This window comes from Camelus ferus, chromosome 13 (assembly GCF_009834535.1).
Source record: "Camelus ferus isolate YT-003-E chromosome 13, BCGSAC_Cfer_1.0, whole genome shotgun sequence".
Taxonomy (NCBI): domain Eukaryota; kingdom Metazoa; phylum Chordata; class Mammalia; order Artiodactyla; family Camelidae; genus Camelus; species Camelus ferus.
Window position 1 is genome coordinate 31,960,972 of NC_045708.1, and position 27,421 is coordinate 31,988,392.

The 27,421-nt window shown below is 47.5% G+C and overlaps 1 protein-coding gene and 1 long non-coding RNA gene across 5 annotated transcripts in view; one reads left to right on the plus strand and one right to left on the minus strand.

Moving 5' to 3' along the window:
- Positions 1-888: 888 nt before the first annotated feature.
- RNF220 (ring finger protein 220) overlaps positions 889-27,421 on the plus strand; it is a 210,519-nt gene continuing 183,986 nt past the window's right edge. The window contains exons 1-2 of one of the 4 annotated variants that reach the window (XR_004324977.1): positions 889-1,158; positions 7,569-8,304. Coding sequence is in view for 1 of the 4 variants with exons in the window: in XM_032494106.1 (XP_032349997.1) it covers positions 7,680-8,304 (625 nt within the window). In the remaining 3 variants the exon portion in view is untranslated. Of the gene's footprint in view, positions 1,159-7,156; positions 7,376-7,568; positions 8,305-27,421 lie in introns of those variants that run through there. The other 3 variants (XR_004324979.1, XM_032494106.1, XR_004324978.1) reach the window with 3 other exon arrangements.
- Positions 2,076-7,025, minus strand: LOC116667970. The gene is made up of 2 exons (XR_004324980.1): positions 3,229-7,025; positions 2,076-2,855 (listed from the first exon to the last, which is right to left on the minus strand). It is a non-coding gene; the product is annotated as an uncharacterized LOC116667970 (long non-coding RNA).

The following is a 27,421-nucleotide window of genomic DNA, read 5'->3' on the forward strand; positions in this document are numbered from 1 at the left end:
GATTTTGGTTGGGTTTCACTTTTGGAGCTTGGACTACCTGCTGTCCCAGACTTGTTCACCATGTTCCCATGGGCAAATTACAAAACCCTTTCAACCTCAGTTTCCTCTTCTATATATAAAATAGTGGTAATATTATCTCCAGAATTGATCTAAGGATTAAATGAGATTATGTAAAGGCATTTAGTCCCACAACCCGGCTCCCAGAAGACACTCAGGGAATGTTAGTTCTCCATCCCTTTCCCCTATTTAACTTTCTGTACATGACAAATTAAAGGATGATATAAAATTATTTGAAAAGAAAGAACTGTAAATATAAACACCAATAAAATTTTTATTCTCAAATCTGGGTGCTAAACTAGGCCCTCTCCATCCCCTCTACAAGTTAATTTATTTTCATGTATAATCTCATTATTATAGGCAAAGACCCAGAGAGGCATTCCAGGAGTAAAGCGATAGGTACGATTTTTCTGGAAAAAGGCAGAGCTGATGAGGGTGACAGGGTTTGGGAATCATTTAGCTGCAGAGAATGTCAGTCTTAAAGATTTACCCATTTCCTCTTGGTCACTTTTGGTTCAAGAGAGGAGGAAGAACACCAAATTGTCCACTGAGATCTTTCAGGGGGGTAAATGCGAACAAAAGCAGGAGCTCTCTTCAATCTCCACAGTGTCTCACGACCCCAAGACTTTCCAGCTCTTTCGTGAAGGCCAGCAGGTCTGTTCTCCAGGAGTGTCCTGGGTCTGGACTCCATTTCCCAGAGTCCCTTAGTGCCCTAATGTATTCTGTGCTCAGAGTGCCTGTATGTGTGTGAGTGTGAGAGAATGTGTGCGTGTGTGTGTGTGTGTGTGCGTGCGCGCGTGTGTGTGTCTCCGAGTCCCTGGGAGAGTGGAGGCTCATTCACTGATTAGAGCCAGCGCTGAGAGGCAGCACTGCTCCTTCTCTCACACCAACCGAGTCTCTTGATCTGTACATGCAATCCCAGGCAGCTCGCGAACACAAACCCGGGGCCAGCCGCCTACTGCTGCTGCTGCCGCTGCCGCCGCCGCCGCCGCCGCTGCCTCCGCCGGCTCTGAGCACCCGGGACTTTTCATGCACCACACTCACCGCCTCCTTCCCTCCGTGTCCTGAAAAGTGCGACCGTTCTCCCAAGGAATTTCCACGGCAAGTATGGAGACCAGAAAGGGGTGTGGATGCGTAAGCGTACACAAGAGGGGTGGGTGCCAGAGCAGCCGGGTTGCTCAGGAACCTGGCTAACTTTCTAGGTCGGTTTCCTAGGGATTCGGGCGGCTCCCCCTCTACAGGGGCAGGGGCAGGGGCCGGGACCTGGGCTGGCGCGCCTCAGAGCTTCGCGACGCTGCCTCCCGGCATCGGTGCCCTGCGCGCTCCGTGCGCTGCCTCACTCAAACTTTCCGTCTTGAGTTTTCCTTAATGTGTTTTATTTGGGGGGGGGTGCAAGGGGGAGGGACCAGACGCGGGAATTGGACAAGTAGGGAGGGTGAGGGGGCAGGGGCAGCGAGGGAAGGGAGCGGGACTTCTTTTCTCCATCTTTTTTAATATGCCAGATTCCCACTTTGTTTGGGTCGATTGCGAGAATGCTCTCCAGCCGGGCTCCCCTGTGGATCCCGCGGTGATTTCCGGCAGGGCCCCGGCCGGGTGGTACTCAGCGGGGAGCCCGAGTTGGCGGGCGGGACGGGGAAGGAGCTATCCGAATGAGAAAGGACCTCGCCGCCCCCACACAACACACGGCCAGCCCGGTGGGGTACCCGAGAAGAGGCTGGAAGCCTGGGGCCCCCGGGGGGCTCGGCTTACTTTCCTGGAGGAGGCGGGGGTGAAGGGCGTGGAGGAGGTGGGGGTGGGGGTGGGGGTGGGGGAGTCGCCGCGGGCAGGAAGGAGGCAGGTGCTGGCCCCAGAGGTGGATCGCTCTAAATGCAGCCGGTAAACTCCCCGCTCCGCTCGGCCCGCTGGCCTGGCCTCAGAGCAGCCCGACTCGTGAGGGGTCTCCCGGGATTTTCGGGGCCAGGAGTCTCCTAGCTGTTCTACCGAGCGGGGTGGGAGGACCGCCGTACAGACAGCGGCGCTTGGCTCTTTTTGTAGTTTTATTTTTATCTTAGACCTGACTTAAACTGAGTAACAATTTCTCTTCTTCCGACTTGAGAACAAAACTTTTCAGCGAGCACGCCGGACGCTGCAGTCCTGTGGGCACCACCGCCGCGCTCGTCAGCCCGGCGGAGCGACCTTCTCCGCCCGGAGCCCGGCCCCGCCACCGCGCTCCCGAGCCTCCGGCCGCCCCCCTCCCCAACCCAGGGCTTTTCAGGGCTCGGCCTGGGCGTTTCGCCTTTGTGCTTTGTAAGGGAAAGCCTTTTCTTCCAGGGCACAACAAACTTGGGCGGAGAGCTTCCGTGTGGCCCCCCGGGCGAGGCCGCCCACTGTGGTGAGGCCATCTGAGGGGATGCCGGGTCTGTCCTCTGCAGGAACCCCTCCAAGAGCTCGAGGCACGGGTGGACCCCGGCTGGCCAGGGCGCGCGGTAGCCCCGAAGTAGCTGGGGTTCGGGCTGCCCGGAGGCAGGAGAAGAGCTCTCGCTTCCCTTTCAGAATGCGCTCCTTCGGGCCCTGGCCGCGGCTTCAGCGGAGGGTCAGGGCCCGGGCCCCGAGCCCGGCGCGCGTCGCACTGGGCGGATGCATGGGCGGAGGCGCTCCGAGCGGGGCTCAGCCCCGCCTGGCCCGGCCGGGCCGGCAGTCCGGGTCTCAGCCCGCGCGTCGCCTCCTGTCCCGTAGCAGCTCAGAGGGAAGAGTCGGGCGCTCCCTGCCCATGATGCCCACCAGCCACGTCTCGCCTCTCGCCTCCTCGCCGGACTCGGCTTGAGGGGCAAAAGGGAAAGAAAGGGAAAATAAAGAGAAAAAAGGGCGGGCCGGGAGGAAACGGCGGGTCAGGCTGGAGGGAGCAGAGCGGGCAGGGGTGCCGGCCCCCTCTGCCGGACTGGGGTTCTTCCCGCAAGTGGAAAATGAGCCGAGTAGGGAAACGCGGAAGGAGCGTCGAGGAAAAGCGATGCGGCCGTCTCCGGTTCCCTTTCCTCCCGGCCCGCGGAAACCGGGCAAAAGTGGCCTGAGTTCTCCCTCCGCACTCCAGGGCGAGTGGGGAAAGGCCGAGGGCAGGGCGGCGCCGCGCCGCCGGTGACAGACGGGGCCGGGGCCGGGGCCGGGGCCGGGCGCCGAGCGAGTGGGGACACACACCTGTTCTGCGAGTAGCGTCGTGTGCGGCGGTCGGGAGGCCGCGGCGCGAGAGGCAGAGCCCTCCCTCCCGCAGCCCAGACCCACCGTCCCGGACCCCGGAGGGCCAAGCCACCCCGCTCCTGCCCGCGTTTGCAGGAGCCCCGAAATCCAGAAGCCCGGTGGCTGTCTTCCGAAGCAGTGACGCGCGGCGACGGGACCGTGGGGCGGGGCTGTTCAGGGGCACGAAGTCCTTGGACTTTGATCGAAGGCACCCTCCTCAGAGCCCCTGCCCCGCGGGTTTTGCCCGGCGGCGGACCAGGGCCCCTCTCATTTAGCGGTTCTTCCCTGGCCGGCTCCCTGGTTCCCCAAAGTTACAAACAGATGTTTCGTGAGGAGGTTGTTGGGACCTAAAGTATTCTTTGTGCAAAGGCAACCAAAAGCCAAAGGGAGAGGTCAGGCCAAGGAGTGGTGGGCTTGGCTCTGCGTTGGCCCTAAGTTTATGTAGGTTTTGCCTTCACCTCTTCTTTCTCCGTTTCCCTAAAAGAGTTAGGGTTTCCAGGTTAAGACTTAGCGGCTGAACTGTGCACCCGCGCGCTGAGCCGCAGCCCCGTGGCCCCGCACTCTCGGACAGGCCGGGCGGGCTCAGATTCGCACTCGCTGGCCAAGCCGGGCCTGAGTCGGGATCCAAACCGGGGACGGATCCTCGGCCATGCCTGAAACGCAGGCTTTGGCCCCAGCCCTGGAACCGCGTTAGCCTTATGCTTCCTGAGCTCGTGCATATGGTGGTAAAATTTCTGCTAGAGCGGTGTTTCCGAATACCCCCTGGGCATTTGGTGTGCGGGAATTTTCTTCAAGCGAAGAAGTCTGTGAACTTAAAAAAAAAAAATCTTTCCTGAGTTCTACACAGCCGACCATTACCCTGGCCCCATTTCCCATTGTTCTTTGCTTTTTAAGTTGCCTGTTAATTTTTTAAAAGTTTATTTACGCAAAGGAAAAATATCGTTTAATTTGTTACATGATTTTAATTCTTGGCTTTTGGAAACGGTTCAGAGACCACAAAAATGTCACCTGTTGTAATAAGCAGAGAAGTGTTGTGTGTGCGTTTTAATTGCCAGCAGAGTGGCAGTTTGGTGGGCGTTCAGAGCTCGGGCTCGGGGAAAGAGGCTTTTGCAGCTTTCTTTGTGGCAGTCATTTGCAAGTGGGTTTGGCTCCCGGAGGCAGCGGGAGCAGCAGCGGCGCCGCTTCCTTCTACGCTGATTCCCCGCGCGGGTCAGGAAGCCCAGACCCTGGACAGGGATGGTCCCAGGCTGGGGTGGGAGACTGCCGGCTCGCTGAGACTTTCTCCCTGGCTTTCGGTTTTTCAGTGCGAAGTGGCTAGTTCGCGCCGGAGAGCGCGGAGCGCTGCGCATCAGCCCAGCTTCAGACATCCTCACGTTCCAAACGCCAGCTTCTTCGTTTCATTTGTCTTGGTTCTGGCATGTTTAACCACGCAATTAGTAATCTCACTAATTATTCAGTTATCTGGCGTTTTCTAATCACTTTAAACCAGGGTCGGTTATGTGATTTAACAAACTCCCACCCATACATCCCTGAACCAAACCCATCACGTCAAGGATTTGAAATTTTTAAAACTCAGTATTTGTTGGTCCCTCCGTCCAACCTCACTGCCTGCCAGACAATTTATTTAGCTTCGTGGATTGATCCCTCCTCCTTGTTTAGTTAATTCAACAAAGACTTTTTGCAGTCTGTTTGGAGTTTGTCTGATGCCGTGGAAAAGTAGCTGATGATTTATTTGGTTGCTTTTCGATTTCTGTCTTCAGCCCTTCTTTCTCCTCCTTTCAGCGGGGATGTCAGCTGTTATTACTTCCTATTGATCCCTTTGCAAAGTGAGAAGTGAACTAAAATTAATGTCAATTCCACTGCTCGGATCAATAGCTGGAGTTATTTTAATCTGGATTTGCACGAAGTGCTAAATTAAAAAAAATCAGCATAGAGGCAGAAAAGTAACAGTTACTTACTTTCCTTTTGCCCGGTTCTTTACAGTCACCCAAATGCTCCATCAAACTGATTATCTTACAATCCATATTTTTTTAATTAAGAGGGTAAGTTAGTTTTCTTATTTTGGGTTCTGTGTTTAAACCCATGACATTTTGACATTGGGAGTGTATTAACTATAGATTTTCATAATGACTGTGGTCTGCTGAAGCCTCATCTATACAAGTTGTTAATGTGAGGAGGGGGTAAGAAAGAAAAGGGAAGAGAAAAACAGCACTCCCCCTTCCCCCACAGAGACCAACGCCCACACAGTGGAGTAAAAGAGATGTGGCCTGGGAAAATATTGTTGATTTATTTTCAGTATAATGAAGTTTCAAATGAATAACCAGGTTGGAGTGATTCACCGTGTTCTGTTGGAGTGTCCGGTGCTGTCGCCAGATTACTAATTTATGAAACTCATTTAACATAATGAGGTGATCCAGGAAGTAAAAATAAAAAGTGAATCCTCTGGGTGATGGTTATTTTGGGGTGAAAACATTTCACCCCTGCCTCTAGTGTATTATGTTTGCCCTTTTCTCCAGCTTGCCTCATGTAGGACTGCTTGTTCAACGGACAAATAGTTCCTTATTTCTGTTGTGAGGAGCTGCTTAGAACCCTCGGAACTGCCTTAGACCCACTTTCAAAGCATCCATGTTGTATGACCATTAATCTGACTTGAAAACAGCCAAGAACAGGATTCCCAGACTTGTCAGGCTAACTGGCTGTCCTTGGCAGATCATTCCCTGCACTGCTATAACTTGACAGGAAAGTTATTTAAAATTTGGAAGAGAGAAAAATCCGTTAATGTGAGATACATAATCTGGTAATTTAGCAATGATGTCTATAAGGAAAGGTGCCAAATGAGGAAGCAGTCTGATGGTGTGCACTCATCTTCCCAATTAATAACAGTCATTGACATGTCTGCTACAGGATGGGAGAAGGAAATACTCTCTATGCACTGCATTAAGCCAGGAGGATCCATCCACTGCTTAACTGAGGCTTCTCTATTTGAGGGAATATGAAAGATACTCCTTTATCTTGGTGGGTTTTTTTTTTTAAGGGTTGGGGTAAGTCTTATTTGAGACATGACTCACAATTTAGAGGTTATAATTTGCAGCAGATGGTGCTTTTTGGTTACACTTTGAGTTTCGTTAAGTTTTTCTTTAGTGGATATTTTTGAAGCTAATAAGTCCTCGTATTCATTTTCTGTTATCCTGACTTTTATATACAGCCCTCTCACATCTCCCACTCAAAATAAATTTTGAAACAGAATCAGTGGCTGTGGAAATGTAAAGCCTAAATTTAAAAGGGAAATTGAAAGAAGTCTTTCTGAACTCCAGCATGTTCCAGGGGCCTTGAGCGGACATCAACTCTGACACGGCCAATAAGCAGAGGAAAATAAGTCAGAAATTTTGTTAACATTTTGCTCTAAATGTTAATGGCAAATTCAAGGCAGTTTACAAATCTACTTAAGAGTGAGTGCATTAGTAACTAAAATTACCAATCCGTTCTTTGCTGCCCCTGGAAGGCAGACGCTTCTAGAGAACATATGCCAAAGGCACTCATTATGTTTTTAAATATTGTCAGAGACGCCAGGCACTTTATTGATGAAGGTTTTGTTCCTCCTCAGAAAAGAGAAAGCCTATGTGATTAGAGGGGTGTGGATCAAAAATAATGCTGCTTTTGTTTCTTCACATAGTACTTCTTTCTGGAAACAGTCTCTGATGATACATGGGGATGTGTGTTTATATATGTGCCAATGAGTGTGATTTATTCACATGTACAATTTGTACCAACTAACACGTAGAGATGTTCATCGTCTAGATGTGCTTGATTTAGGGGTTTTTCCATATCAGAGAATTGTTAGGGAAGATAAAGAGAGGATGTAGAAGGGGGGGGTTGTATGGGCAGAACCTGGTCTCTGAACATCAGGCCTGCTATGAGTAGTGTATGCAGGTGGAGGCCCTTTAAAATATAGACCCCCACCTAATCTACTGGGTGACTTGGCCTTCCAAAGCTCATTTGCTCAGGGAATATTGTATTTGGAGGTTTTATGATTTTTTTTCCTTTGCTGGGCTCAGGCGCATTTCACCCGGAACGTGTAGGGACCAAAGTCAGCTACGCGTACATCACAGTAAGTTGTCTATTGATTTTCCTGAATGAAAATGGTCTGATGCTGCTGCCCACTGGCTCCTAAAGCCTGTGGTGTCTCTTGCCCGAGCATCTGTAAGCAGAAGGATGGTGTTTCGATCACTTGGGGTTTCCCTTTTTTTTTCCTCCCCCTGACCTTCCTCCCCCTCGTTTTTTTCTCTTTGCTGTTTCCACAGGTCTTAGAAGGGGATGATTCCCCAGTAATATTCCCTGCCCTGATCCCAGGTGCCACTCCCTCCCAGGGAAGACTGCTTCTTGTGTGACGCCGGCCACAGAAAGAGACTCCGATGGACTTACACCGGGCAGCCTTCAAGATGGAGAACTCTTCCTACCTCCCCAACCCGCTGGCATCCCCAGCACTGATGGTCCTGGCGTCCACGGCTGAGGCCAGCCGTGATGCTTCCATCCCTTGTCAGCAGCCACGACCCTTTGGTGTACCTGTCTCAGTAGACAAGGATGTGCATATTCCATTCACCAATGGTTCCTACACCTTTGCCTCTATGTACCACCGGCAAGGTGGGGTGCCGGGCACTTTTGCCAATCGTGATTTTCCCCCTTCTTTACTACATCTCCACCCGCAGTTTGCCCCCCCAAATCTAGATTGCACCCCAATCAGTATGCTGAACCATAGTGGAGTGGGGGCCTTCCGTCCCTTTGCCTCCACTGAGGACCGGGAGAGTTATCAGTCAGCCTTTACACCGGCCAAGCGACTTAAAAACTGCCATGACACAGAGTCTCCCCACTTGCGCTTCTCAGATGCTGATGGCAAGGAATATGACTTTGGGACACAGCTGCCATCTAGCTCCCCTGGTTCACTTAAGGTTGACGACACTGGGAAGAAGATTTTTGCTGTCTCTGGCCTCATTTCTGATCGAGAAGCCTCATCGAGCCCAGAGGATCGGAATGACAGATGTAAGTACTTTGGTGCCGCCCTCCCTGAACCCCAGTGAGCCCTGCCTTACCGTAGGATTCAACAGGTCGGTGGCACGGGAAGGGCCAACCCCTTCCCATTCGATAGCTATGGAGTGCTGACATTTATTTGTCTCTTGTCAATGAGCATTGATAGTTCTTGTAGGAAATATTTTTCTGAAGGTGGCCACAGGCATGTTGGCCTGTACTGTGCTTCTCTCCAGGCTGTGATGGGCTCACTCTCTGGGGACTCTGGAGTGGAGAGGGTGCCATATACGTACTGGAGTGAATGTCATCTCATTAGAAAACGTAGGTTCCTAGGGGATTTGGAGGACCTGAAGAAACTCGTCCAGCCGTCCTGTCTTTGCTGTCCTCACTATGTTTCTCTGATCTCAGTATTATTTTTTAGCTTTTCCATTGTATCACAGCCAGCAGACCCCACGTGATTTTATTTTCACAACTCTCAGGCCTTGTCCAAATCAGGCTGTTTTTCAGAGACGGACAAAGGTGTCGTCAATCACCATAAAGCATTTCAAGCAGCTGTGTTTTCCTGGCGATTGCAAGGCTAGAGAGCTGACTTCTCTTGGGATTTAACAGGTTTGCTGGCTGCTTATCCTGGGGCTCACTTTTAGGACCAGACATGGTTGACCTGTGCAACTCCTCCAGATTCGATGCCACAACTATTAGTAATTTCTGCTTCTGGAACAGCTTTCTCGTGTTCTCCAAGTGCCTTGTTAGGCTTCAGCTACCCTCACTAATAGTTGGAGCTAAACCTTTATTTGAAACTTGTAGACTAGGAGCATTGAACCCTGCCATCTTGTCCTCTAATATAATCAGAAAATAATTGTGTTTTGAAGCTTTTGGACTATGGGTAGACCCCACAGAGCAGTTTTCTTCAAGCCTGGTGAGAATTTATGAACTGAGGGTGTTTTTCTACCCAAGCCTTTGTTCTAAGATTTGCTTCATTTTATTTTCTTAAGAAAACTACATCTGAGGTTTGCTTTCCCCTCTTCTCTATTTTTTGTGCTCCCGTCTTCTCTACAACCACCACCACGAATGCCATTTTTTTCTCTTCTCTTTATGATGCCGAGGAGAGTAATAGAGACGTTGCAGCTCTCTCCCCTGTCGGCACTGCTTCCTCAGGCTGTCTCCTTGAATTAGGCACTGTGTTAACTTTCCTTCGCTAAAAGGCATCTGCCTAAGCCCAGCGTACCTTTTCAATAAAAGTCATCATAAAATCAACCTGCCTTGTAAATCCATCCCTCTTTGGTTTTGAAATATGTTGCCAGTGTGTCTTTTATGTCAGCGTCTGTAAGCCCAAGACCTCCCCATTTAAGGGAAAAGGCTGCTATCTGACAGCACAACTGCCCGTGTTCTCTCTCTCTGTCTTTTGCTTTAGCACCTCTTCTACACTTTCCCTTTCTGTACAGCTGATGTGCATGTGTGTGTGCGTGTGCGCACATGTGTGTGATGATCCTGCTTTGAGGATATACTTGCTGAACATGGATTGGCATTGCGGCGGTCTGTTTCATTTTAGTTGAGCTGAGTTGAGTTTTCATTTGTCAACGTGCAAGTGATCAGGGCTAGCTTTAATCTGACCTTCGACCAAAACTGCCCTGGCTTTGGGGGTGACAGATTCTGCTTTTTTTTTCCCCCTCCAAATACAAGTTGAAAATGAAATCCTCGCAAAACTAACATGCCACAAAGTAACACCTGGAGATCAAGATCCCTTTCTTCTCTCCTAACAAATCCAGCTTGTCTCCATTTTGCCATTTTTTTAGCCCAAAACTGAATCAGACCCCCAGAGCAGGAGGAAGCTTGTTCGTTAAGTCAGAACTCGTAGATGTGGCTATCCATTCCCCTCCGAGTGTCAAAGCCATAACTCTTCCCTTTGCCTGGTTTGCATTGTGTGAGGTGCCGGCCCCCATGGAGATGGATCCCTCACACAGGAGTACGCCTGGGTGGAGAAAAATTAAATGAGTCTGTCTCCCAAAGTGAAATGGAATTCTGACCTTGAAATTAATGAGATTCTGATCAGAAGGGTGGGGAAACTTCTTTATTTCAGATTGTAGTGTTGTATACATTGGAGCCCTTTCCCCTTTTATTTGTTTAAAATATCCCTCTCTAGTGAGTATTTTGTGCTCTCTTTTTTTCTCTTATACACACATTAGACCTAGAGGCGTGTCTCTCAGTGTAGGATGTTAGTCCACTCACATGATTTTGTAGAGTTGCATTCGTGACTGATCTTTAATAACAAGTAAAGGTGCAAAGTGAATAGAAGACCGTTTCCCTGTGATAACCCTGGATTTGTGCTCCTTTCTCTTTTCCTTTTCCTGGGTGGTATAGCAGCCTTCACAGGGTTATACTGGGTAGTATTTGTGCTTTTGATTTTGAGTTTTTGGAAAGCCAGAGAAACATTTTTCTGTAGGGAAGGGTTGAAGAGGCACTGTGACAAAGTCTGCTGCAGCTTTCTTGGCTCCTGTCATATGTCGACATGTGTCGGAATATTTATGGTCTGTTTTATGTAAATACATATTTAAGGGCTGTTAGAAGGCCTGATTATTCCCACTAGATGCCTTTCAGTTCCTCCCTACAGAACCGTTTTGAAATAAGTAATATTTCTCAGATAATCAAGTGACAGGATACAAGACTGCTTCCAAAGGGAGAGCTTGAGGGGCAGATAGGGCCGTGACCCGGGTGAGGAGGCGAGAAGAGAGAAGATAGAAAGTGTTCAAAAGAGCAAAGTAGTAGGTTACAGTGGCTTTTGCCCAGATTGCCAAAATGAACCATGTATATTTTATGGGGTTTTTTGGGGGGAGGGATAAGTAATTAAGTTTATCTGTTTATTACTTTTGGTGGAGGTACCGAGGATTGAACCCAAGACCTTGTGCGTGCTAAGCCTGCACTCTACCACTGAGCTATACCCTTCCCCCTTTGTTTTAGGTTTTTTTCATCCTTAAAATTTAGAGTAAATTTTTGGTATGGTTGACTGACTTCCACTCTCTTCATATACATAAAGTTTTTTTTCATAAAATATAAAAAAAAATTTTAATTAAATACAACAGTTAAACTCCTAAATAAGCATGGAACTTTAGGGTTTTGTTGGGGGAGGGGGTTAGTATGGGTACTTAGAGTAGAAGTTTTATGACTGAATTTTAGGTCAATGAAAAATCAGTTTTACAGTGGAAACACTGACGGTTTTTACTGTCACAGCCACCCCTGCTCACACACTGCATCCATATGCAGATATATCCACATCTGAGAGCATTTGAAAGAGGGGCCTGCAGACATGGTGTAATGCACACATGTTCTTTCCTTAAATCTGGGTGCTGATAGGCAGGATTTCTTTTGTGATTAAATATGCATTTTTTTGTAGAAGGAAATGTAGCTACTTGGGTAAAGTATCGTCTCTCCCAGTAGATGATTCCAGTTTGCTTGCCTGTTCATCTACCTGCCATCACAGGTGATTCCTGAGGTAGGTGTTGGGCTCTATGGAAAAAAGAAGCCTTTATTCAACAGGACTAACTTATGTGCCCTGGAAGAGGGGAGAAGTGTTTTGTGAGAAGCCATTCGTGGAGGATGCATAATTCCCCAGGAAGGGGACTGAGGTAACTCCTGTTTATTGTCATTCCCTGAACCCGTCTCCAAGGCTCCTTGTCCAGGGAAATGATGTGAAAATTTATGGACCAATTACAAATAGTCCACGTGTGTCTTACATATGAAGTGTCTACAGATATGTTTCCCAGGGCTTTTAAAATAAACATTTCCTCATTAAGGAAACTTTACAACAAAAGGGAAGATAAGTATTGTCTGCTGCCTTGTACTAGAATCTATACATTTATTACCCCCTTAGCACTCTGGCTCCTATCATGTGCATTTCCTGATTGTTCTCTGTAGACCATTCCTGTGTCCAGTTCCTGTCTGGGTGACACAGTCTTTGGCCAGCCTGGCAGTCTATCCACTCAGCCCAAATCAGAGTTGGCTAGAATGTGTGCCCACCCTGAGGGCTGAGAGGAACCAGGACTGCCCTTGGGGTTGATGGCAGGCCTTGCCCTATGGCTCACCTTGGTGATGGGCACTGGGCACTGACCCTAAGGGGCCCTCTTTCCTTGGCCTTTCCCTGTGGTCAAACAGATTCTCAGGTAGGCAGGAAATTAGGTGGCTCACAGCAGTTGTCTGATGTTCTGCTTTGCTCTCATCTTTGGTGTATTGGAAAGTCATTCAAATTTGAAAAGCCCTGGGTAGGAGATGGTATTTTGTACTCTGAAATGTGTCTTTGCAAAGGCACGTATCATTGAAGACCCTTTGTCCTAAGAATCAAATCAACTGAGCCCCCATAGGCCCAGGGCAACCTGGAATGAGGAGGGCCAGCTACATCATGAGGCTGGTGTGTTAGGGGGGCTACTTCCCAAGGGCTCTGGGACTGGGGTGGGTAGGGACCCTAATGTGGGCTTTTAGGAGAATTGCTCTTGCTGGGTAGAATGTTTGGAGCAGTTCTCAGGTCACCAGGCTCTACTTCTGGATTGTAGCTGATGCAGATGACCACTCTGAAGGGGTGAGCACATCACCAGAGGATATGTGTCAGATGGTACCCTCTGTACTAACTGCCCAGACGTAAGCCTGACTGTAGGCTTAGCTGCTCCCGGGGTTCTCCCGGAGTCCCTTTTCCCTTCCTCTCCTGGGTGGGTGGGGGTGGAGGGGGCAAGAACTCCTGTGATGTGTGTGGTTGTTTCTGGTTGTTCACTCCCAACACAGTCATGGAGACTCCTTTTCATGCTGCTGGGTTTAATTGTCTTGTTGGGATAAAGAAATGTTTGCACAGCTAAAGTGGGGCCGGGCTGGACGGAAGCAGTCCCTGATGGCTGCAGAGCCATCTGGCCTGGCTAGGCTTGGCTCGGCGCTCCGCTCGCCCGCCCGCCCGGCGGCTGGGCTCGCTCCCGCTCCCGCTCCCGCTCTCTTCCCCTGCCCTCGCTCCACGCCGCGCCGCTCTGGTCGGCGGCTGCCTCTTCGCACGGCCGGAATGCCTAATCACCATGGTGAGAAAACGGACACCGCAGCCGTCCTCCCTCCTCGCCTCGCGCCCTCCCTCCCATCAATTGTCATGCAGAAGTGATCCGGGCTGCCGTTTCCTCGCGGCCGCCAGCCAGCCCCTCGCCGCTCCAGGCAGAAGGGTGGCTGGTAATTGATCGTTTGGGGGAGGGGGCGAGGGAAGGTGCGAGGCCGGCCCGGGGGGAGGACGAACCACATAGTGGGCCCCGTTGGCTCATTTGAAAAGGACCCACTAGTCTCCGCCACGGAGATGGCGTTCAAGTGGTTTCAGAAATGTTGGTGACCTCGCCGTCGCTCGGCCGGACTTGCAGGCTGCGGGAGAACTCCGGGCGCTGCCGCCGGGCCGGGCGAGCCCCGGACCGCCGTCGCCGCCACTGTCCGTGGCCGGACTCGGGGGCCGATAGGGCCCCCACTCCCTCCCCGCCCTCCACGCCCAGCGCCCCCAGGTTGCACTGAGAACCGAGCCCTGGGCCAGTTTCCTGTACGCCGTCCGAGCCGCAGAGAGTGGGGTTCCGGGGAGGGGGTGGGAGGAGGTGTGACCGGGGAGGGGGCGCGCCCACGCGGAGGTCGGGGTGATGCGGGACCCGGCAGGAGGTGCAGCTGAGCGGGTGGCACAGTGAGGAAGAGAGGGGACACTGCGGGGGAGGGGGCGTGGGGGCAACGCTGTGGGAGGCGGGAGCGCGGAGGGCGCCCAGGCGCGTAGAGCAGGGAGGATGGACGTGTGCACATCTGGATCTAGCGTTGCCCTCGGCACCCGAGGACTTTGCGATTTCTCCCGCAGGTTTGAAACGTTTTCCCCCTATTGTTTTTCCAAGTCTGTAAAACGTTCTGGGGACTTGTTTCCCAAGTCCAGGGGTTCGTGAATCGTCAGGATGGCTGGTATTCGGGCGAGGCGAGTTGCGGTCGCCTCTGACCGTCTGAGGCTCGCAGCCAGCACAGCGGGACTCGTTTTAATGTCCGGGCAATTTCTGGAACTCTTCCCACGGGAAGTTTTCCGGGGCTGCCTTCCGGTCAGCGGCCCCAGGTTGATTATTTGGTGGCCGTTTTTTGTTTGAAAACAAAACACACACATTGTATCCAAATAACAAAAGTTGTTCTCCCTCCCCATCCCCTTTCCTCATTAGGCAGGGAAGAGGAAACTGAAAAATAGAATTATATTTTTATGCTGTTTTTTCTTATTTTTAACCCATATTAACCACACCCATCTGGTTAATAAATATTGGCACACGTTGAAACGTAGTCTTTATAAATACTCGCGGTTTGGGGTGACAGTACATTTAATACTTATATTTTTATGATGGTTTTTCATATTTTTAACTCTTTAACCACATCCATCTGGTCAATAAATATCAGAGCACATGCTGGAATGTCCTCTTTATAAATACTTGAGATTTGGAGTGATGATACATTTTATTGCAAAACCCACACGATTTTCACACCAAAATAACAATAATTTTTGGATTTAAATATTCTCTTCAGACAGTTCCACAGCATTTCCCAGTGTCATTTTATCCCTCTTAATGAGAGGTGAGCTGCAAACCTAAGAATAACATTACTATATAGTAGCTTAAATGCCTTAAATTTTTTGAAAAATGCCATTTAAGTTGTGGCATTTGTGGTTGAAAAGACTGTTTTTATGCTTTGGAACTTCAGAGTGTGTGCTTCAGGGTGAAAGTTTCTAAATATCTGTTTATTTGGGGCAAGGAGGAGAATTTTCTGCAAAAGAACTTTCACCCACTTAGTTTCTCTGTTACGCTTTTTGCAGGAAAAGATCCCGAGTTGAAACTATGGGTTTAGGCCTGGAGAAATGGGAGGCAGTGGTATGAATCAGTAAACCTGGTAGATGCTAAGTAAACAGGAGCAATTCATTCCCTTCCAGCCTTACCCAACGGATCAGACTTTTCTATTACCTCAATCACATTTTAACGTTTAGTTAATTCTTTTTCGCATCAGTGCCAGTCAAAGGGTTCAGTAAGTGTTAGTTGCATATTGAATATATTGATGGTGGTGAGTATAGTCTAATTTTTACTTTAAGTTTTCATCAATTTGCCACTCTTAAGCATTGCACCGGATAGTATCATAAGACTGTACTATCTCAAAGGTGTAGATGTTTGAAGAAAGAATATTTATATGCCTTGAGGTTTGATAAAGACAAAGGGAGTTTTTCAAATTATGTGCAGTTACCTCTCTCAAATGTAGATTTATTTTGTTGATTATTTTGCTTAAAACATCTTTCATAACTTAAAATATAATTTAAAATTTGCTCATCTTTCCTAACTTTCTAGAAACCTAAGGTTGGAGTCTGTCCCCTTCCCAAATGTTTTCCCACAGCATTACATCCCTATCATGGATCTCCACAAATACGGATCTGCTCTTGGTGTATGTTTTAGGAAAGAAAGTTCCTACCTAGATTCTGAATAGAGCTGGAAACAGACAATGATGTGAGGATTTGTAGACACATACAACCATCTGGCAATTCAGACGTCTGACCATCAGTTTTCTCTGTGGAATGTGTTCTGATTGAAGATGACCTAAAGGAAATGAAAGTTGTGTGTTTGGGGGGAGATAATGGTGCTGCATCCAGTACATTCTGTTCAGCAGACATGGAGCTTTAGGGAAGTCTAGGGTACCTTTTGGTACAGTCTCATGAGATTTCTCTTTTTTGGGGGGGGTGGTAATTAAGTTTATTTACTAATTTGTTTTTAGAGGAGGTGCTGGGAATTGAACCCAGGACCTTGTGCTTGCTAAGCACGCCCTCTACCACTTCCCCTGGTACAGTCTCATGAGAAATCAAGCCCGGTAAGCCTGAGTGTGACTCACCAGGTAAGAGTTGTCTTTTTCCACTGAAATTCATTTGCAGGCTGAGACTTACGGCTTTGCATCCATCTTAGAGCAGCAGACAGTCAGAAAGCTGTAGGGAGGGGGCAAGGGCCAGCGCTGAAGAGACCTTTGCTTTATTTTCAGGTATATGATTCCCATTTAGGTGCTAGCTAATCCTAATTGCTCTCACTTGACTCTGCTTTTCAGGGTTTGATTTAAACTGAGTCAGAGTGGCCTAGCATAATAAATACCTGTTAGAGGAATAAATGCTATATTTGCCCCTTGGAACCTCAACTTGAAGGTGTTTCAGATCAAAGGTGGGGGAGGCAATATAACGTAGTAGTTATGAGTTCAGCCTCTGGAGTAAAATCGTGACCCTTTAGCTTACTTGCTCTGTGCCCTTGGGCAAATTACTTAGCCTCTCTGGGTCTCAGTATTCTCACCTGTTAAGTGGGAATTATACAACCTGAAAGGATTATTGCAAAGGACTGGATGAGGGTTAAGTACACAGATAATGCTTAGAACAGTTCCTCACACATACTAGGTGTTCAATACATGGTGATTATTATTATTTCAAGGACAATCTGGTGATACAATCTTCATTGTTAGAAGCGCGGATGTAACCAAACACAGGGTCATTAATGACTAGTATGTCTGTAGGATCCTTTCACACACTTATGCCTTACGGTGATGTGGAAAGAGGGAGGGAGGAAGGCTCAGAGCCCTTTTCTGTGATAGCAGCTGCTTCACCTCCCTTCATTATTATCCATCCACCAGGATTAGCCCTGGTGGCCCTCTGACCTCTTTCTCCCTTCATTTTATTGAGAACCAAGGTAATATTATAGTTAAAGAAACTGAGTCCCTGAGTCAAGAAGGGACTTGACTTGGGTTAGTTATCTAGGCCGTGGACCAGGTTAGAGAATCCGAATCCCATCATGTTTTCTTATTCTGGAATTTTGTATTACCAAATATTATTGGAAGTAAATGGGCCATTAGAATTTGTGTATGATAGAAGTTTGGGCCATATATAATCAGATTTGCTGTGATGGTACTTGACTAGTATTAGAATTCGAAGTCCCAGAGTTTGTAGTATGTCCTCAGATTTTAAGTTATACAGACACTTTTCCCCTCTTGCCTATGGAAGAAAAATCTGTGAACCTTCCCCCATCTGTGTGTGTCACAGTCCCACAGCATGATGGATTGTCTCTGCTTGGGGGAGGCTTAGGACGGGGCTTGAAGGGGCCTTGTAGGTCAGGAGAGAAATACAGCAGCAGGACTGAGCTGGGCGGGGGGCTGCTGGGGAGGGATTAGCAGGGGAAGGGGAGGGCAGGGCTGGGCGGGGACAGGCCTCTTCCATAGTGTCTGTGTGCATTCTCCTAGGAGTAAAAGAGGGCTGTCCATTACCGTGAGCACACAAATAAACTCAGTGTTTTTCTCTTTGTAGAAAGAAAGCCCCAGGGGGCTTGGAAACACCAGAGAAAGACTGCAAGTCTGTGGGAGAGGTGGGGAGTTGAGTATAGGAGTGCAAAAGACTGACCCTCTGCCTGAGGACCTTGAATCTGAGTCTGTTATTTAAATATAGTAGCTCATATTTGAAAAGTCTTCTGTTCACCTATCTATATAGGTGGCAGAAATTGCCATTGGAGGTCAGTTGTCTGATACCTCCATCCCCATCAGTTCCTTCATGGCTCCATTTAAGAGAAGGGGTTCAGGTCACTTTAGGGGGCAAAATGTAGATCATAGAGCACTCACTCTCCTCTCTCTCTATCCCCAGTCCTTTCCACACACACAGACACGAAGGTGTATGGAAGGTGGGAAGGGAAATGCTGAACATTCTTCATTTTCGGTTTTGGAAGAAGAGGGGAAAGTCTGGGATTTAGGCCCAAATGGCAAAGTTGTAGTTAGGAAGGAACTCTAGGAAAGGAAGGAGTTGGGTCTGAGAGGTAGATAGGGAGGTGAAGGCAGGAGCACACGCGAGGGTCAGTAATCAGCAGGACTGCAGTTAGGGCCTAGGCTTCGGCTTCCTTCCTGAGCAGTAAAATTAAAAAAAAAAAAAATCCTTAGAACAACAAAAGTCTGGACGCATGGGCTTCCTTCCTGACAGGCCAACCTGGTGGGGCTTCATTCAGCCTGAGCAGCAGTCAAGGCTGATTTACGGTATGAGATCCCAGACAGACGTGTGTGTGTGTGCTTAACCCTTTCCTGACCGCAGAGATGCCTCCTGGCAAATGCTGCCTTCCTCTTCCGACTTCCCATCATGGTGTGGGTAGCTTTTTACTGTCATTGTTTCTTTATTTAAAGGGAGTACCTGCTGCTGAAGGACCTAATACCTTCTTCATGAAAAAGCTGGGTCTCTGAGACATTGAATGACTGGGAAGAGATTGTACCATCGAGTCTGTGATAGAGCTGCCATTGTGGCTTCTGGCCGATATAACTCTTAGGCTCTTGGTAACATTACATTGACTTTGGAGTGTGTGTCCATCTCTGATCGTGGGACGTGCCTCTTGGAGTCTGTGTTGGGGTGATCCTGTGAGCCTCTGTTCCACGTCTATAAAATACTGGTACTGCAGGAGGAAGGGTGCTGCTTCTTCTCAGGTGTTTTTAGTGGCACTGTGGGTAAAACTGGCAGAATACAGGAGGCATGGTTCAGTTTCCATCCTGATAGGGAGTATGATGCACTTGTCAATTCATTTAATCATTCAACTAGTATTTCCTGAGTGCCTGCATCCTTCCAGACACTGTTCTGGGTGCTGGGGGGTACCATGATGAGCAAGATAGTTTAGAGCCCCTGCCTCAGTGGAGCTGAAAGCTTAACATGCAATTGCAGGATGTTGTGAAAATACTCTAATAGGGGAAACATAAAACGCATGGGCGCCTAATCTTGTCTATGAGTCGGGGATAGCTTTCTGGAGGGAGTAACCTTTAAGCTGATGTCTGAAAAATCCAGGAGTTTCATATTCCAACAGGCTGGGTGTGGCAGTTTGCTTTTCTGGACAGAGTATAGCAACTGAGTGTGGAAGAAAGAACTCCAGAGTTGCCAAGGATTGCTCACGATAGTGAATAAGAATAGAAATTCTTTCTGTGAGGGTCCAAGACTTGACCTTGGGTCTCTGTTATACTTCATCCTATAGCCAGGCATTCTTGAGAATGTCCTTTTGGTGCTTAATGTGGTTCTGAGACCCAACATCACCTAGGGTCTTGCTTTTTAAAGTAAGTCTCTAAAGATCCATCACTATAAAATACTTTAGGGTGATGTATGCTATCTTAAGACCCACAAGCACCCAGAACCACGCTTGGGACCGAGCAGACACTCAGGAGATATTTGCTGAATAGAGGAGGACCATGACCCTGCTGATGGGCCCTGGGCTTTATACTAAATTCATGCTCAGCTCTATACTTTGCTCTGCACGGAGACCTGATGGCTCTCAGGACCTAGGGTACTCCTGGCCATTAAACGAAGCCACATAGCACCCGGGATCCTTGGCAGGATTTCTTGGCAAAGTTTCTTATGGGAGGTGCTTTGTTCAGACTTGACTTTCATGAGGGAGGTTAGGCATATAGTGCCAAGACTATTGAAGAAGGGAAAAAAGAAGGCAGAGCCAACCGTTGTCCCAGCCTGGCACACGCAGGCATACTAAAAACAGTTCCTTCCAGCCGGGGCCTCGGGGACTGCCATCCCTGTTGTGGTTTTCCTTCCCCCAACCCCTTATCACCATCATCGCTGTACGTTCACAGCATTTCCTGAGCTCCTGGGGGTAGACTGCTGTGCTCAGAGATGTTTGCAGGGGAGTCAAAGAAGTAGGAGATGATACTTCCTCTTCTCGAGGGCCTTATAGTTAAAGTGAGTAGTGACATATGAAAAAGAAATGCTTGTGTAAAATAACAGACAAGAAGGGCTCTGGGATTTCAGGAGAGGGAGTAATCCCCATGGCTGGGTTTCTCAAAATGTGATCTGAGAACCACTTGTGTCCTGATCACTTATGGGAGGGTGTGGGGTAGGGTTGGGGAGAATGTTATTTATAATGCAGATTCCCAGGGCCTACACCAGACCTCCTAATCAGAAACACAAGGCATGTGGTCTAGAAATCTGTATATTTAGCAAGCAGGTGATTCTCATATGCTTCTTAAAGTTTATGAAGCCTTCACCTATAGTGAGAGTCTCAGAGGGAAGCTTTCCCAGGGGAGTATGGCTTTGAAGGAAGGGGAGTGAGGACTAGGTGAGTGGAGAGGAGGGACTCCACTGAGGAGCCGGAACGATAAGGGTGAAGACCCAGGTCCGTCTTGGCGGTACCTCCTCCTCCAGCCTCCTGCTGTGGGTGAGATCTGTCCAGCTGCCTCTAGTTCCCCTCTTTGCCTTTGCTTCTCCGCAGGTTGTTTCCCTTTTCCTCCCTTATTGCCCATCAGCTGACTGTGTGTGTGCATACTGCCCCTTTCTCGGTGCAGAGTTGTAATTATGAGGCGGCCCCAAGGAGGGTTTGCGGTGCTTAGCCAGATGTGAGGGAGGCGGGTGCACGCTTTGGTGCTCCTTGGGCTCCAGCCAGCTCATCCTCTCATTGCTGTTGTACTGCCGAGAAGGGCCTGGACAGGATCTTTTGCCAGCCTCCTCTCTCCTCTTCCCAGCCTGGAAGATTACTTCTTATGCTGAAATGCTTGTTGGTAAAGAAATAAGGGTTAGAGAAATCTCACCATGGCAGAATTGGTCACCAGCACCTGCAGGCTGACTCTCCGCTTCAAGCTTTAACCCTTCTAGGGGCAGCTGCCAGTGGGCAGATGGTTAAATGAGCCGTGAATAGGGGCCTGGTTCAAGGTTCAGGTGGCTGCAGACACCTGTACACTCAAGGTTGCTCTCATCCACCCTGCTAATGGACTTGGGGGCAGTGTACTTCCCCTTTCTTAAACACTCATCACAGTGTATTGTAATTATTTGCTTAACTGTCCCACCTCTATGGGCCCATGTCTGTCTCCCCCCGGGTGACTATCCAGTATTCCTCCTCATGTAGCACCTGGCTCAATAAATATTTGTTGTGAGAGTAGGTGAACCTAGGATCCCTGTTGCCCGGGCCGAGTTCTACTGAGTGTTGCCTGCTGGCTCTGCCCACGTTGACATAGTCTGAAGGACCACACAGGCTCCACCAAGGGCGGGGCACCTGGTGGCACATTTACAAGTGGGAAGTGATAACAAGGAATAGAGAGGTTGAGAACAGTTCAGTGACAGGGCAGGAGCATGGAGCCAGAAGCTCTGGCTCGTCATTTCCTAGCTGGGCCACTTCGGGTAAGCTGCTTTGTTTTTCTGGGCCCCAGCTCCTCATATATCAAACAGGAGGTGGCAGGTAATCCTTGTTCTACCTTAGAGGGTTCTTGAATCAGAAGAGATATTTTGGTAATTGAAAAGTAACCATGTAAATGACATACAACACACCACAGATAGCATACACATGATAGCATACACATGATATATTTTATATATATATAAAATATAGCTGTCCCAGGAATATCTGTCTAAGAGCAGAATGGTCTGAGAAGACTAAAGTAGCTTATGAAATACCTGAGTGTTCTACCTAGAGGGAGCCCTCTTACATGCTGTTTCATCCTTGAAGTTGGTTCCAGAGGAGAGACTGCATTCCTGGACGCTGACTGCAGCTATTTATTTTCCTAGGCAGTCTGGGACACAAGTTTTGTAGACTTTTGGTGAACGGAGATCTCAGGCCACTTGCTATACAGATCTGTGACATCTCAGTTGAAATTTTGTCTTCCCATTGAAAGGAACGTTCCCTCTGCCTTTCTTCTCAGCAAAGTTCAGAGCGCCTTTATTTTTCGGTTTCCGGGGCCAGTGACTCTGTTCCTTCGTGGCGGAGGGAAACGTTTGGGCTCAGAGGCAGAATGCCTTGGCCTAAGGAATGATAGGCAGAATCAAGTTGAAGAGGGCTTTCTGCCCCGGAGACCTTTCCTCCGCTGGGAGAATAGCCACACTCTGCAGGCCAGTCTGACAAGATGAAGAGGCCCATGTCAGATTTGGAAGCAGTTGGAAGGGCTCGCCCTTAGGCAAGATCTTTGGAAGTCAGAGCTGGGCCAGGAGGGTTGGAAAGAGCAAGCACTTGAAGAAGGCTTTCCTTGTGCAGCAAACTTCATTGTGTGATTATTTAATAGACCATTAACAAGCAGGTTCATTAACAAGATCTTAATTAACAAGCTCCAGGGTTATTCCTCCAACTTCCCAAGGGAACTGTTCTCCTCCTATTTAGTCCCTGAGACTTCCTATCCTCCTTAAACTAACTGTACCAGATGCGTTTAAATCCAGACTTTTTATTGCGAGTAGAGTGACTGTGGACAAAGACAGGCACAGAGCCTGCTCCTAATGAGAAGAGTCACACCTTTGGAGCGCTTTCTGTGTGTCAGGCCCTTTCCTGAGTGCTTTATGGGCAATCATTTATCCAATCCTCATAAAATCCCTAGGAGATAGGTATTGTTATTATTTCCATTTTACAGACGAGGAAACTGAGGCCCATTGTCACAACAGCAAGAAAGAGGAGAGATGAGACTCAGCTCAGGAGGCAGTCTGGCTCTGGGGCCAGTGGGAAGGAGGAAAACCCCAGGAGAGGGAGGCCCGTGGGTCAAATTCATGAGGGAATAAGAATAATCCTTGTATCTGCTTGCCAGCGTCGGACGCAGTTCTTAGTGCTTCATGTATGTACGTCAGGCTGTGTCCTTACTCGAAGTCTTCTGTTGTGGGCAGCCCTTGGACACAGTCTGTTTTGGCCCCCTCACCAGGCTTTGTCACCCTGTCTGCACCATGAGTTCCATGAGGTGGGGACTGTGTCTTACTCAGGTCTGTTCTCAGCACCTAGTATGTTGCCTGGAACTTAACTAGTTATGATCTGAAAACAAAACAACAGACACGTCCCTTGATGGCAGGGGAAAGGTGGTTTAGCATCTGCTCAGTCCTCATGCTTCTTGTGGCGCAGCACCTGCCTTTGGGACACTCTGCACTTTACGGATATCACAGTTCCTGGAGAGCCTACTCTGAGAGACAGGGCAGCTGCCCCTCGTCCTCTATGCCTCGGTTTCCTCGGGTTAAAGTGGAACTAGCACTAACACCAGTCTCCTAGGATTGTTAAAAGGATTAAATGAGTTCATGTAAAATATAAATAAAGCCCTAAGAACAGGGCCTGGCGCAAAGTAAGCCTTTAATACACCTTCGCTAGAATCACTATTACAGGGCCTCGGGCACAGATTTGAACCGGACTCTTTTCCCTACCCCAGGCCTCTACTCTCGATTACGTAACGGAGACAGTGACTCTGGACAGCCCTGATCTCTTAGGGGTTTGTACAGTCTGTGACAGGTCTTTCTGTAGCCCAAAGAATTCCCAGTTGATACTAAGGTGCTGGTACCTGTAGCGTTGTCCTTCCTTCTTGGCTCCAGTTAAATGGGGCTGGGACAGAGATGACTGGACCTCACTGGTAATTCCCGTTTACCTCCCCTCAAAGGCATAGGGTGGAAATAACTAGAATTCCTACCCAGGAAAGGACAGTGAGCCATCAGGACTTTATTTGGGGATAAAGGCCTTGGTTAGTCTTGTTCTTGGCCTCTGCCTTGCCTGCCGCTCAGATGGCAAGCCTGTGGGCTCTCTGCCAGCCTCACTGGGGAGAGGATAAGGGAGCGGCAGAATGCCTAGAATCATTGGGAAATTTGAGCTAGGAAGGAACTATTACAAGTTGCTTTATTTTTCTTATTTTCTAATTACTTACATGAAGCTTAAGACTGTGCTTTCCCCTTTATCTTTAGGGAAAAAAAAATTCCCTTTTACTAGCCAGAGTCTCATCCCATTTGTACATTCTACAAATACCCTTCTCCTCAATCTCAACTTGAAGACTTAAAATAGCACCCATTCTCAGGGCTGGCTACTTTTGCTCCCACTCCAGTATCCACCCCCTGCCCCATCGTCTGTAGTTAACGATCGATCGATGCTCATAAACCCCCAAACTGGCCTCCCTCTTCCCAACTTAGCATCCTTGTGTTCTTTCTAAGTAGCTTGGCCACAATATCACTTTCTTTAGCAGCATTCTAACTTCTAAGAAGCTTAATAGGCAAGGAGATTGTGGGGTCTTTGACTTTTTCTGAGCCTCAGCCCTAAGTGGTTTATTCTATTAAGCTGATTCTTGATGGTGCATAGAGCTTTGCTGGATAAGAAGTTGGGGGCTGTGTGGGGTGGGGGTTGCAGTTAGAGGAATAGGATACTTTCCCTTGTCCACTTATGCCCCACCCTCCAACCCATTCTTGTCCTATGATTCTGTTTTTAGAGCTTAGGAATGAGGGGAGTGGTGATGGAGCTAAAGTCAAGAACTTTCCTTAAAGGATTTAAGAAGTTGGCTTTTTTTTTTTCCTGAGCTGTGCTTTGCCCCCTCCCCACTACCCTTCCTGCCTGTTTGTCCCTGCTCTTAATCAGCACGTTGGGATTTTTCTTTTCTTTCCCTCCACCTTAACTTTTGCCTGCACTCCAGTTCTAGCCTACACACACACAGAAGAGTAATGAATAAAAATTATGAACTATTGATTCAAAGGGAGGAAGATCCAGGTGTGGAATGTAGAAAAAATAACAAGATTCGGTTCTAGCAAGGAAACAATGCCGAATTCTTCTCGATGTTTTTTCCTCAGAGTTACGCCAAGATGAATTTATTCCTTTTGATATTTTGACCCAGATGAAAGATTTCCGGGTTTCCCTATTAACATTCTCTCTTGGTTCAGGAGGGCCAGCAGGTTGGGGGAGCAGAAGGATATCAGTTTTTTATTGAATCATGTTCAGCTGCAGAGAAACTATAAGGAATTTGTGAGCAGGAAAAATGGGGTTGTCGGAGAAGGGGCAGGGGGAATCATGTGTGTGAGTGTAGGAAAAAAGTATAGGACAGTCTCCATAGAGAAGACAGGAAGAAAACCAAGAGTGACCAGAAAGCTAAAAAGAAAGAAAGAAAACTTGAAGATGGAGGTGGGAAGACGATGGCGATTTGAAAGTGTTTCAAGGAATTACACAACTTGTTTGATAACATAGCTATTGGTGATGAAAGCATGGGGAGACCAGATCCTGTGCACATAACTGGTGGGACTGTAAAGCGGTGCGGTCTCTTTGGAGAGCAGTTTGGCGGTATTTGTCTACGAAAATTTTAAATGCAAATATCCTTTGATGAGATTCAACAATAAGATATTATCCTATGTCTATTTGGTCGAGTACATAAAAATATATGTACTTTGTAGTATTGTTTGTAATTTGAAAAAACAGAAGTGACCTAAGGGCACATTGATAGGGAATTAGGGAAATAAATTATGGTACCTCTGTATAACAGAATAGTGTGTAGTGGCTTTAAAAAATGAGTCAGGGTCACGTGTGCATATATATAAAGCGAAGTACAGAGAAGTTTATGACCCCTTTGTACAGAAAAGAAGATACCTACATATATATCTTTGTATATGCGTATAGAACTTTTAAAAGGGCACAAAAGAGATTGTTAACAGTAGTTTCCTTTGGGGAGTATAACTGGGCTGGAAAGTAGGAGTAATACTTTTTATTTTATGGTCTTCTGTAGTATTTGAATAGTTAACATGTGCATGTACTATTTTTATAATTTAAAAATCTAGTTTATGATCTAAAACTTAATTTGAAAGTGCTAGAGCAAAAAAATGGAGGCTAGGTGAAAACTAAAGAAATCAGAATAACATATGGACGTTAGTTAATAATAGTGTATCAGTATTGGCTCATTAATGACAAATTACCATACTGAAAGAAGATGTTAATAATCAGGGACACTGAGTGTGAGGAATATGGGAACTCTCTGTACTATCTTTGCAATATTTCTGTAAATCTAAAAACTATTCTAAAAAGTTTATTTTTAAAAAAACTTGGAAGACTATATTATGGGAAAAGCCTATAACCTAGTGTCTAAAGATTCAATGTTGGAGAGATGACGTGATAAAATTGAATGATTCCTCTGGTTCTAGAACTAATTATTAATTGGGTTCCATTTCTTTCAAATGGCCAGGTTCGATGAGATGTATAATCACAATTGCTGGGCAAGTGTCTGATTTGTTGTTGTTTGTAAAATTAATTTTCTTTTCTGAATTAGTTTGTAAAAAGTTTAACTAATGGTTGTTTCAGTTTCAACATCCAAAAAATACAGACTGGTTCTGGAGCTATATAATGAAGAGGGTTCAAAAATGAAGAGACTTAAAAGTGGTCTAATGCTTGCTACTTTCAAGGGAGCAGGGTGGGGTGGACAGAGAGCTGATGTGAGGCGTACATGGAATCCCACTTAGCTAGCTCTGTTTATGGCCATTTCTATGAGATTTGCCCCTCATGTCGGCACTGCGGCCAAGTAGGAGCAGGCCAGAAGACCCCATCCCTAGCCATCCTCTAAGTGGGGTCTCTTTCCTCCTCACACACCATGAGGATTGGTGGTGGCCATTGGTAGTTCTTTGCAGGATTAGAGTCTAGAAAACACAGACCTGCCATTGGCTCAACATGATATGTGCACATCTGTCTTTCTGCCACTGATGGTAAGAAATGGTGAAGACCAAGTATAAGACATTTTCCCTCTGAATTAGTTTACATGCCAGCCAGAGGAAGGAGGACTTGGTTTTACCTTTCTGTGTAGTGGAGGGAGATTTCTAGGCCCTGGCACCTGGTTCAGAGGAGGGATCCTCTGTAGTGCTGGATACAACTGATGACGTCATCCTTCTAGGAATTGCCTTCGCTTGGTTTCTGGGACACGATACTCCCACGGTTCTCCTGCTTCTTGGACCCTGTTATTATTCCCGTAATGCCTGGTGTTTCCCCAGGCCACAGCACTTTTTTTTTTTTTCTAATCATGATAGAGAGTGAAATGTACATTGGCGAGGGGAGCAGGGTACTATGTTAGTCTGCAGAAGAATTTTAGGACAACAATTAACTAAAAGTTTGCTTTTTAATACCATCACATGCTGCAGTTTTAAACACTGTCGATTATAAAATATTTCTCCTTGAAAATATCTTCTGTTGGTCTGAAATCTGAAAAATTGCTGTAGTTCTTGAGTTTTAGTATGTAAGTTTGTATGTAAGTTTCAAATTTGCACATTTTTTATTATTTAGTCTTTAATAAACATTGTATTCTATAAGGAAGAAATGGGAGAACTTCCAGTTACACTGTGGGCCCTGACATCTGTAGACTTGCTTCGAGAGTAAGTGCCTAACAGCTCAGAAGCATCTGAGCTCGCTTAAGGCACAGT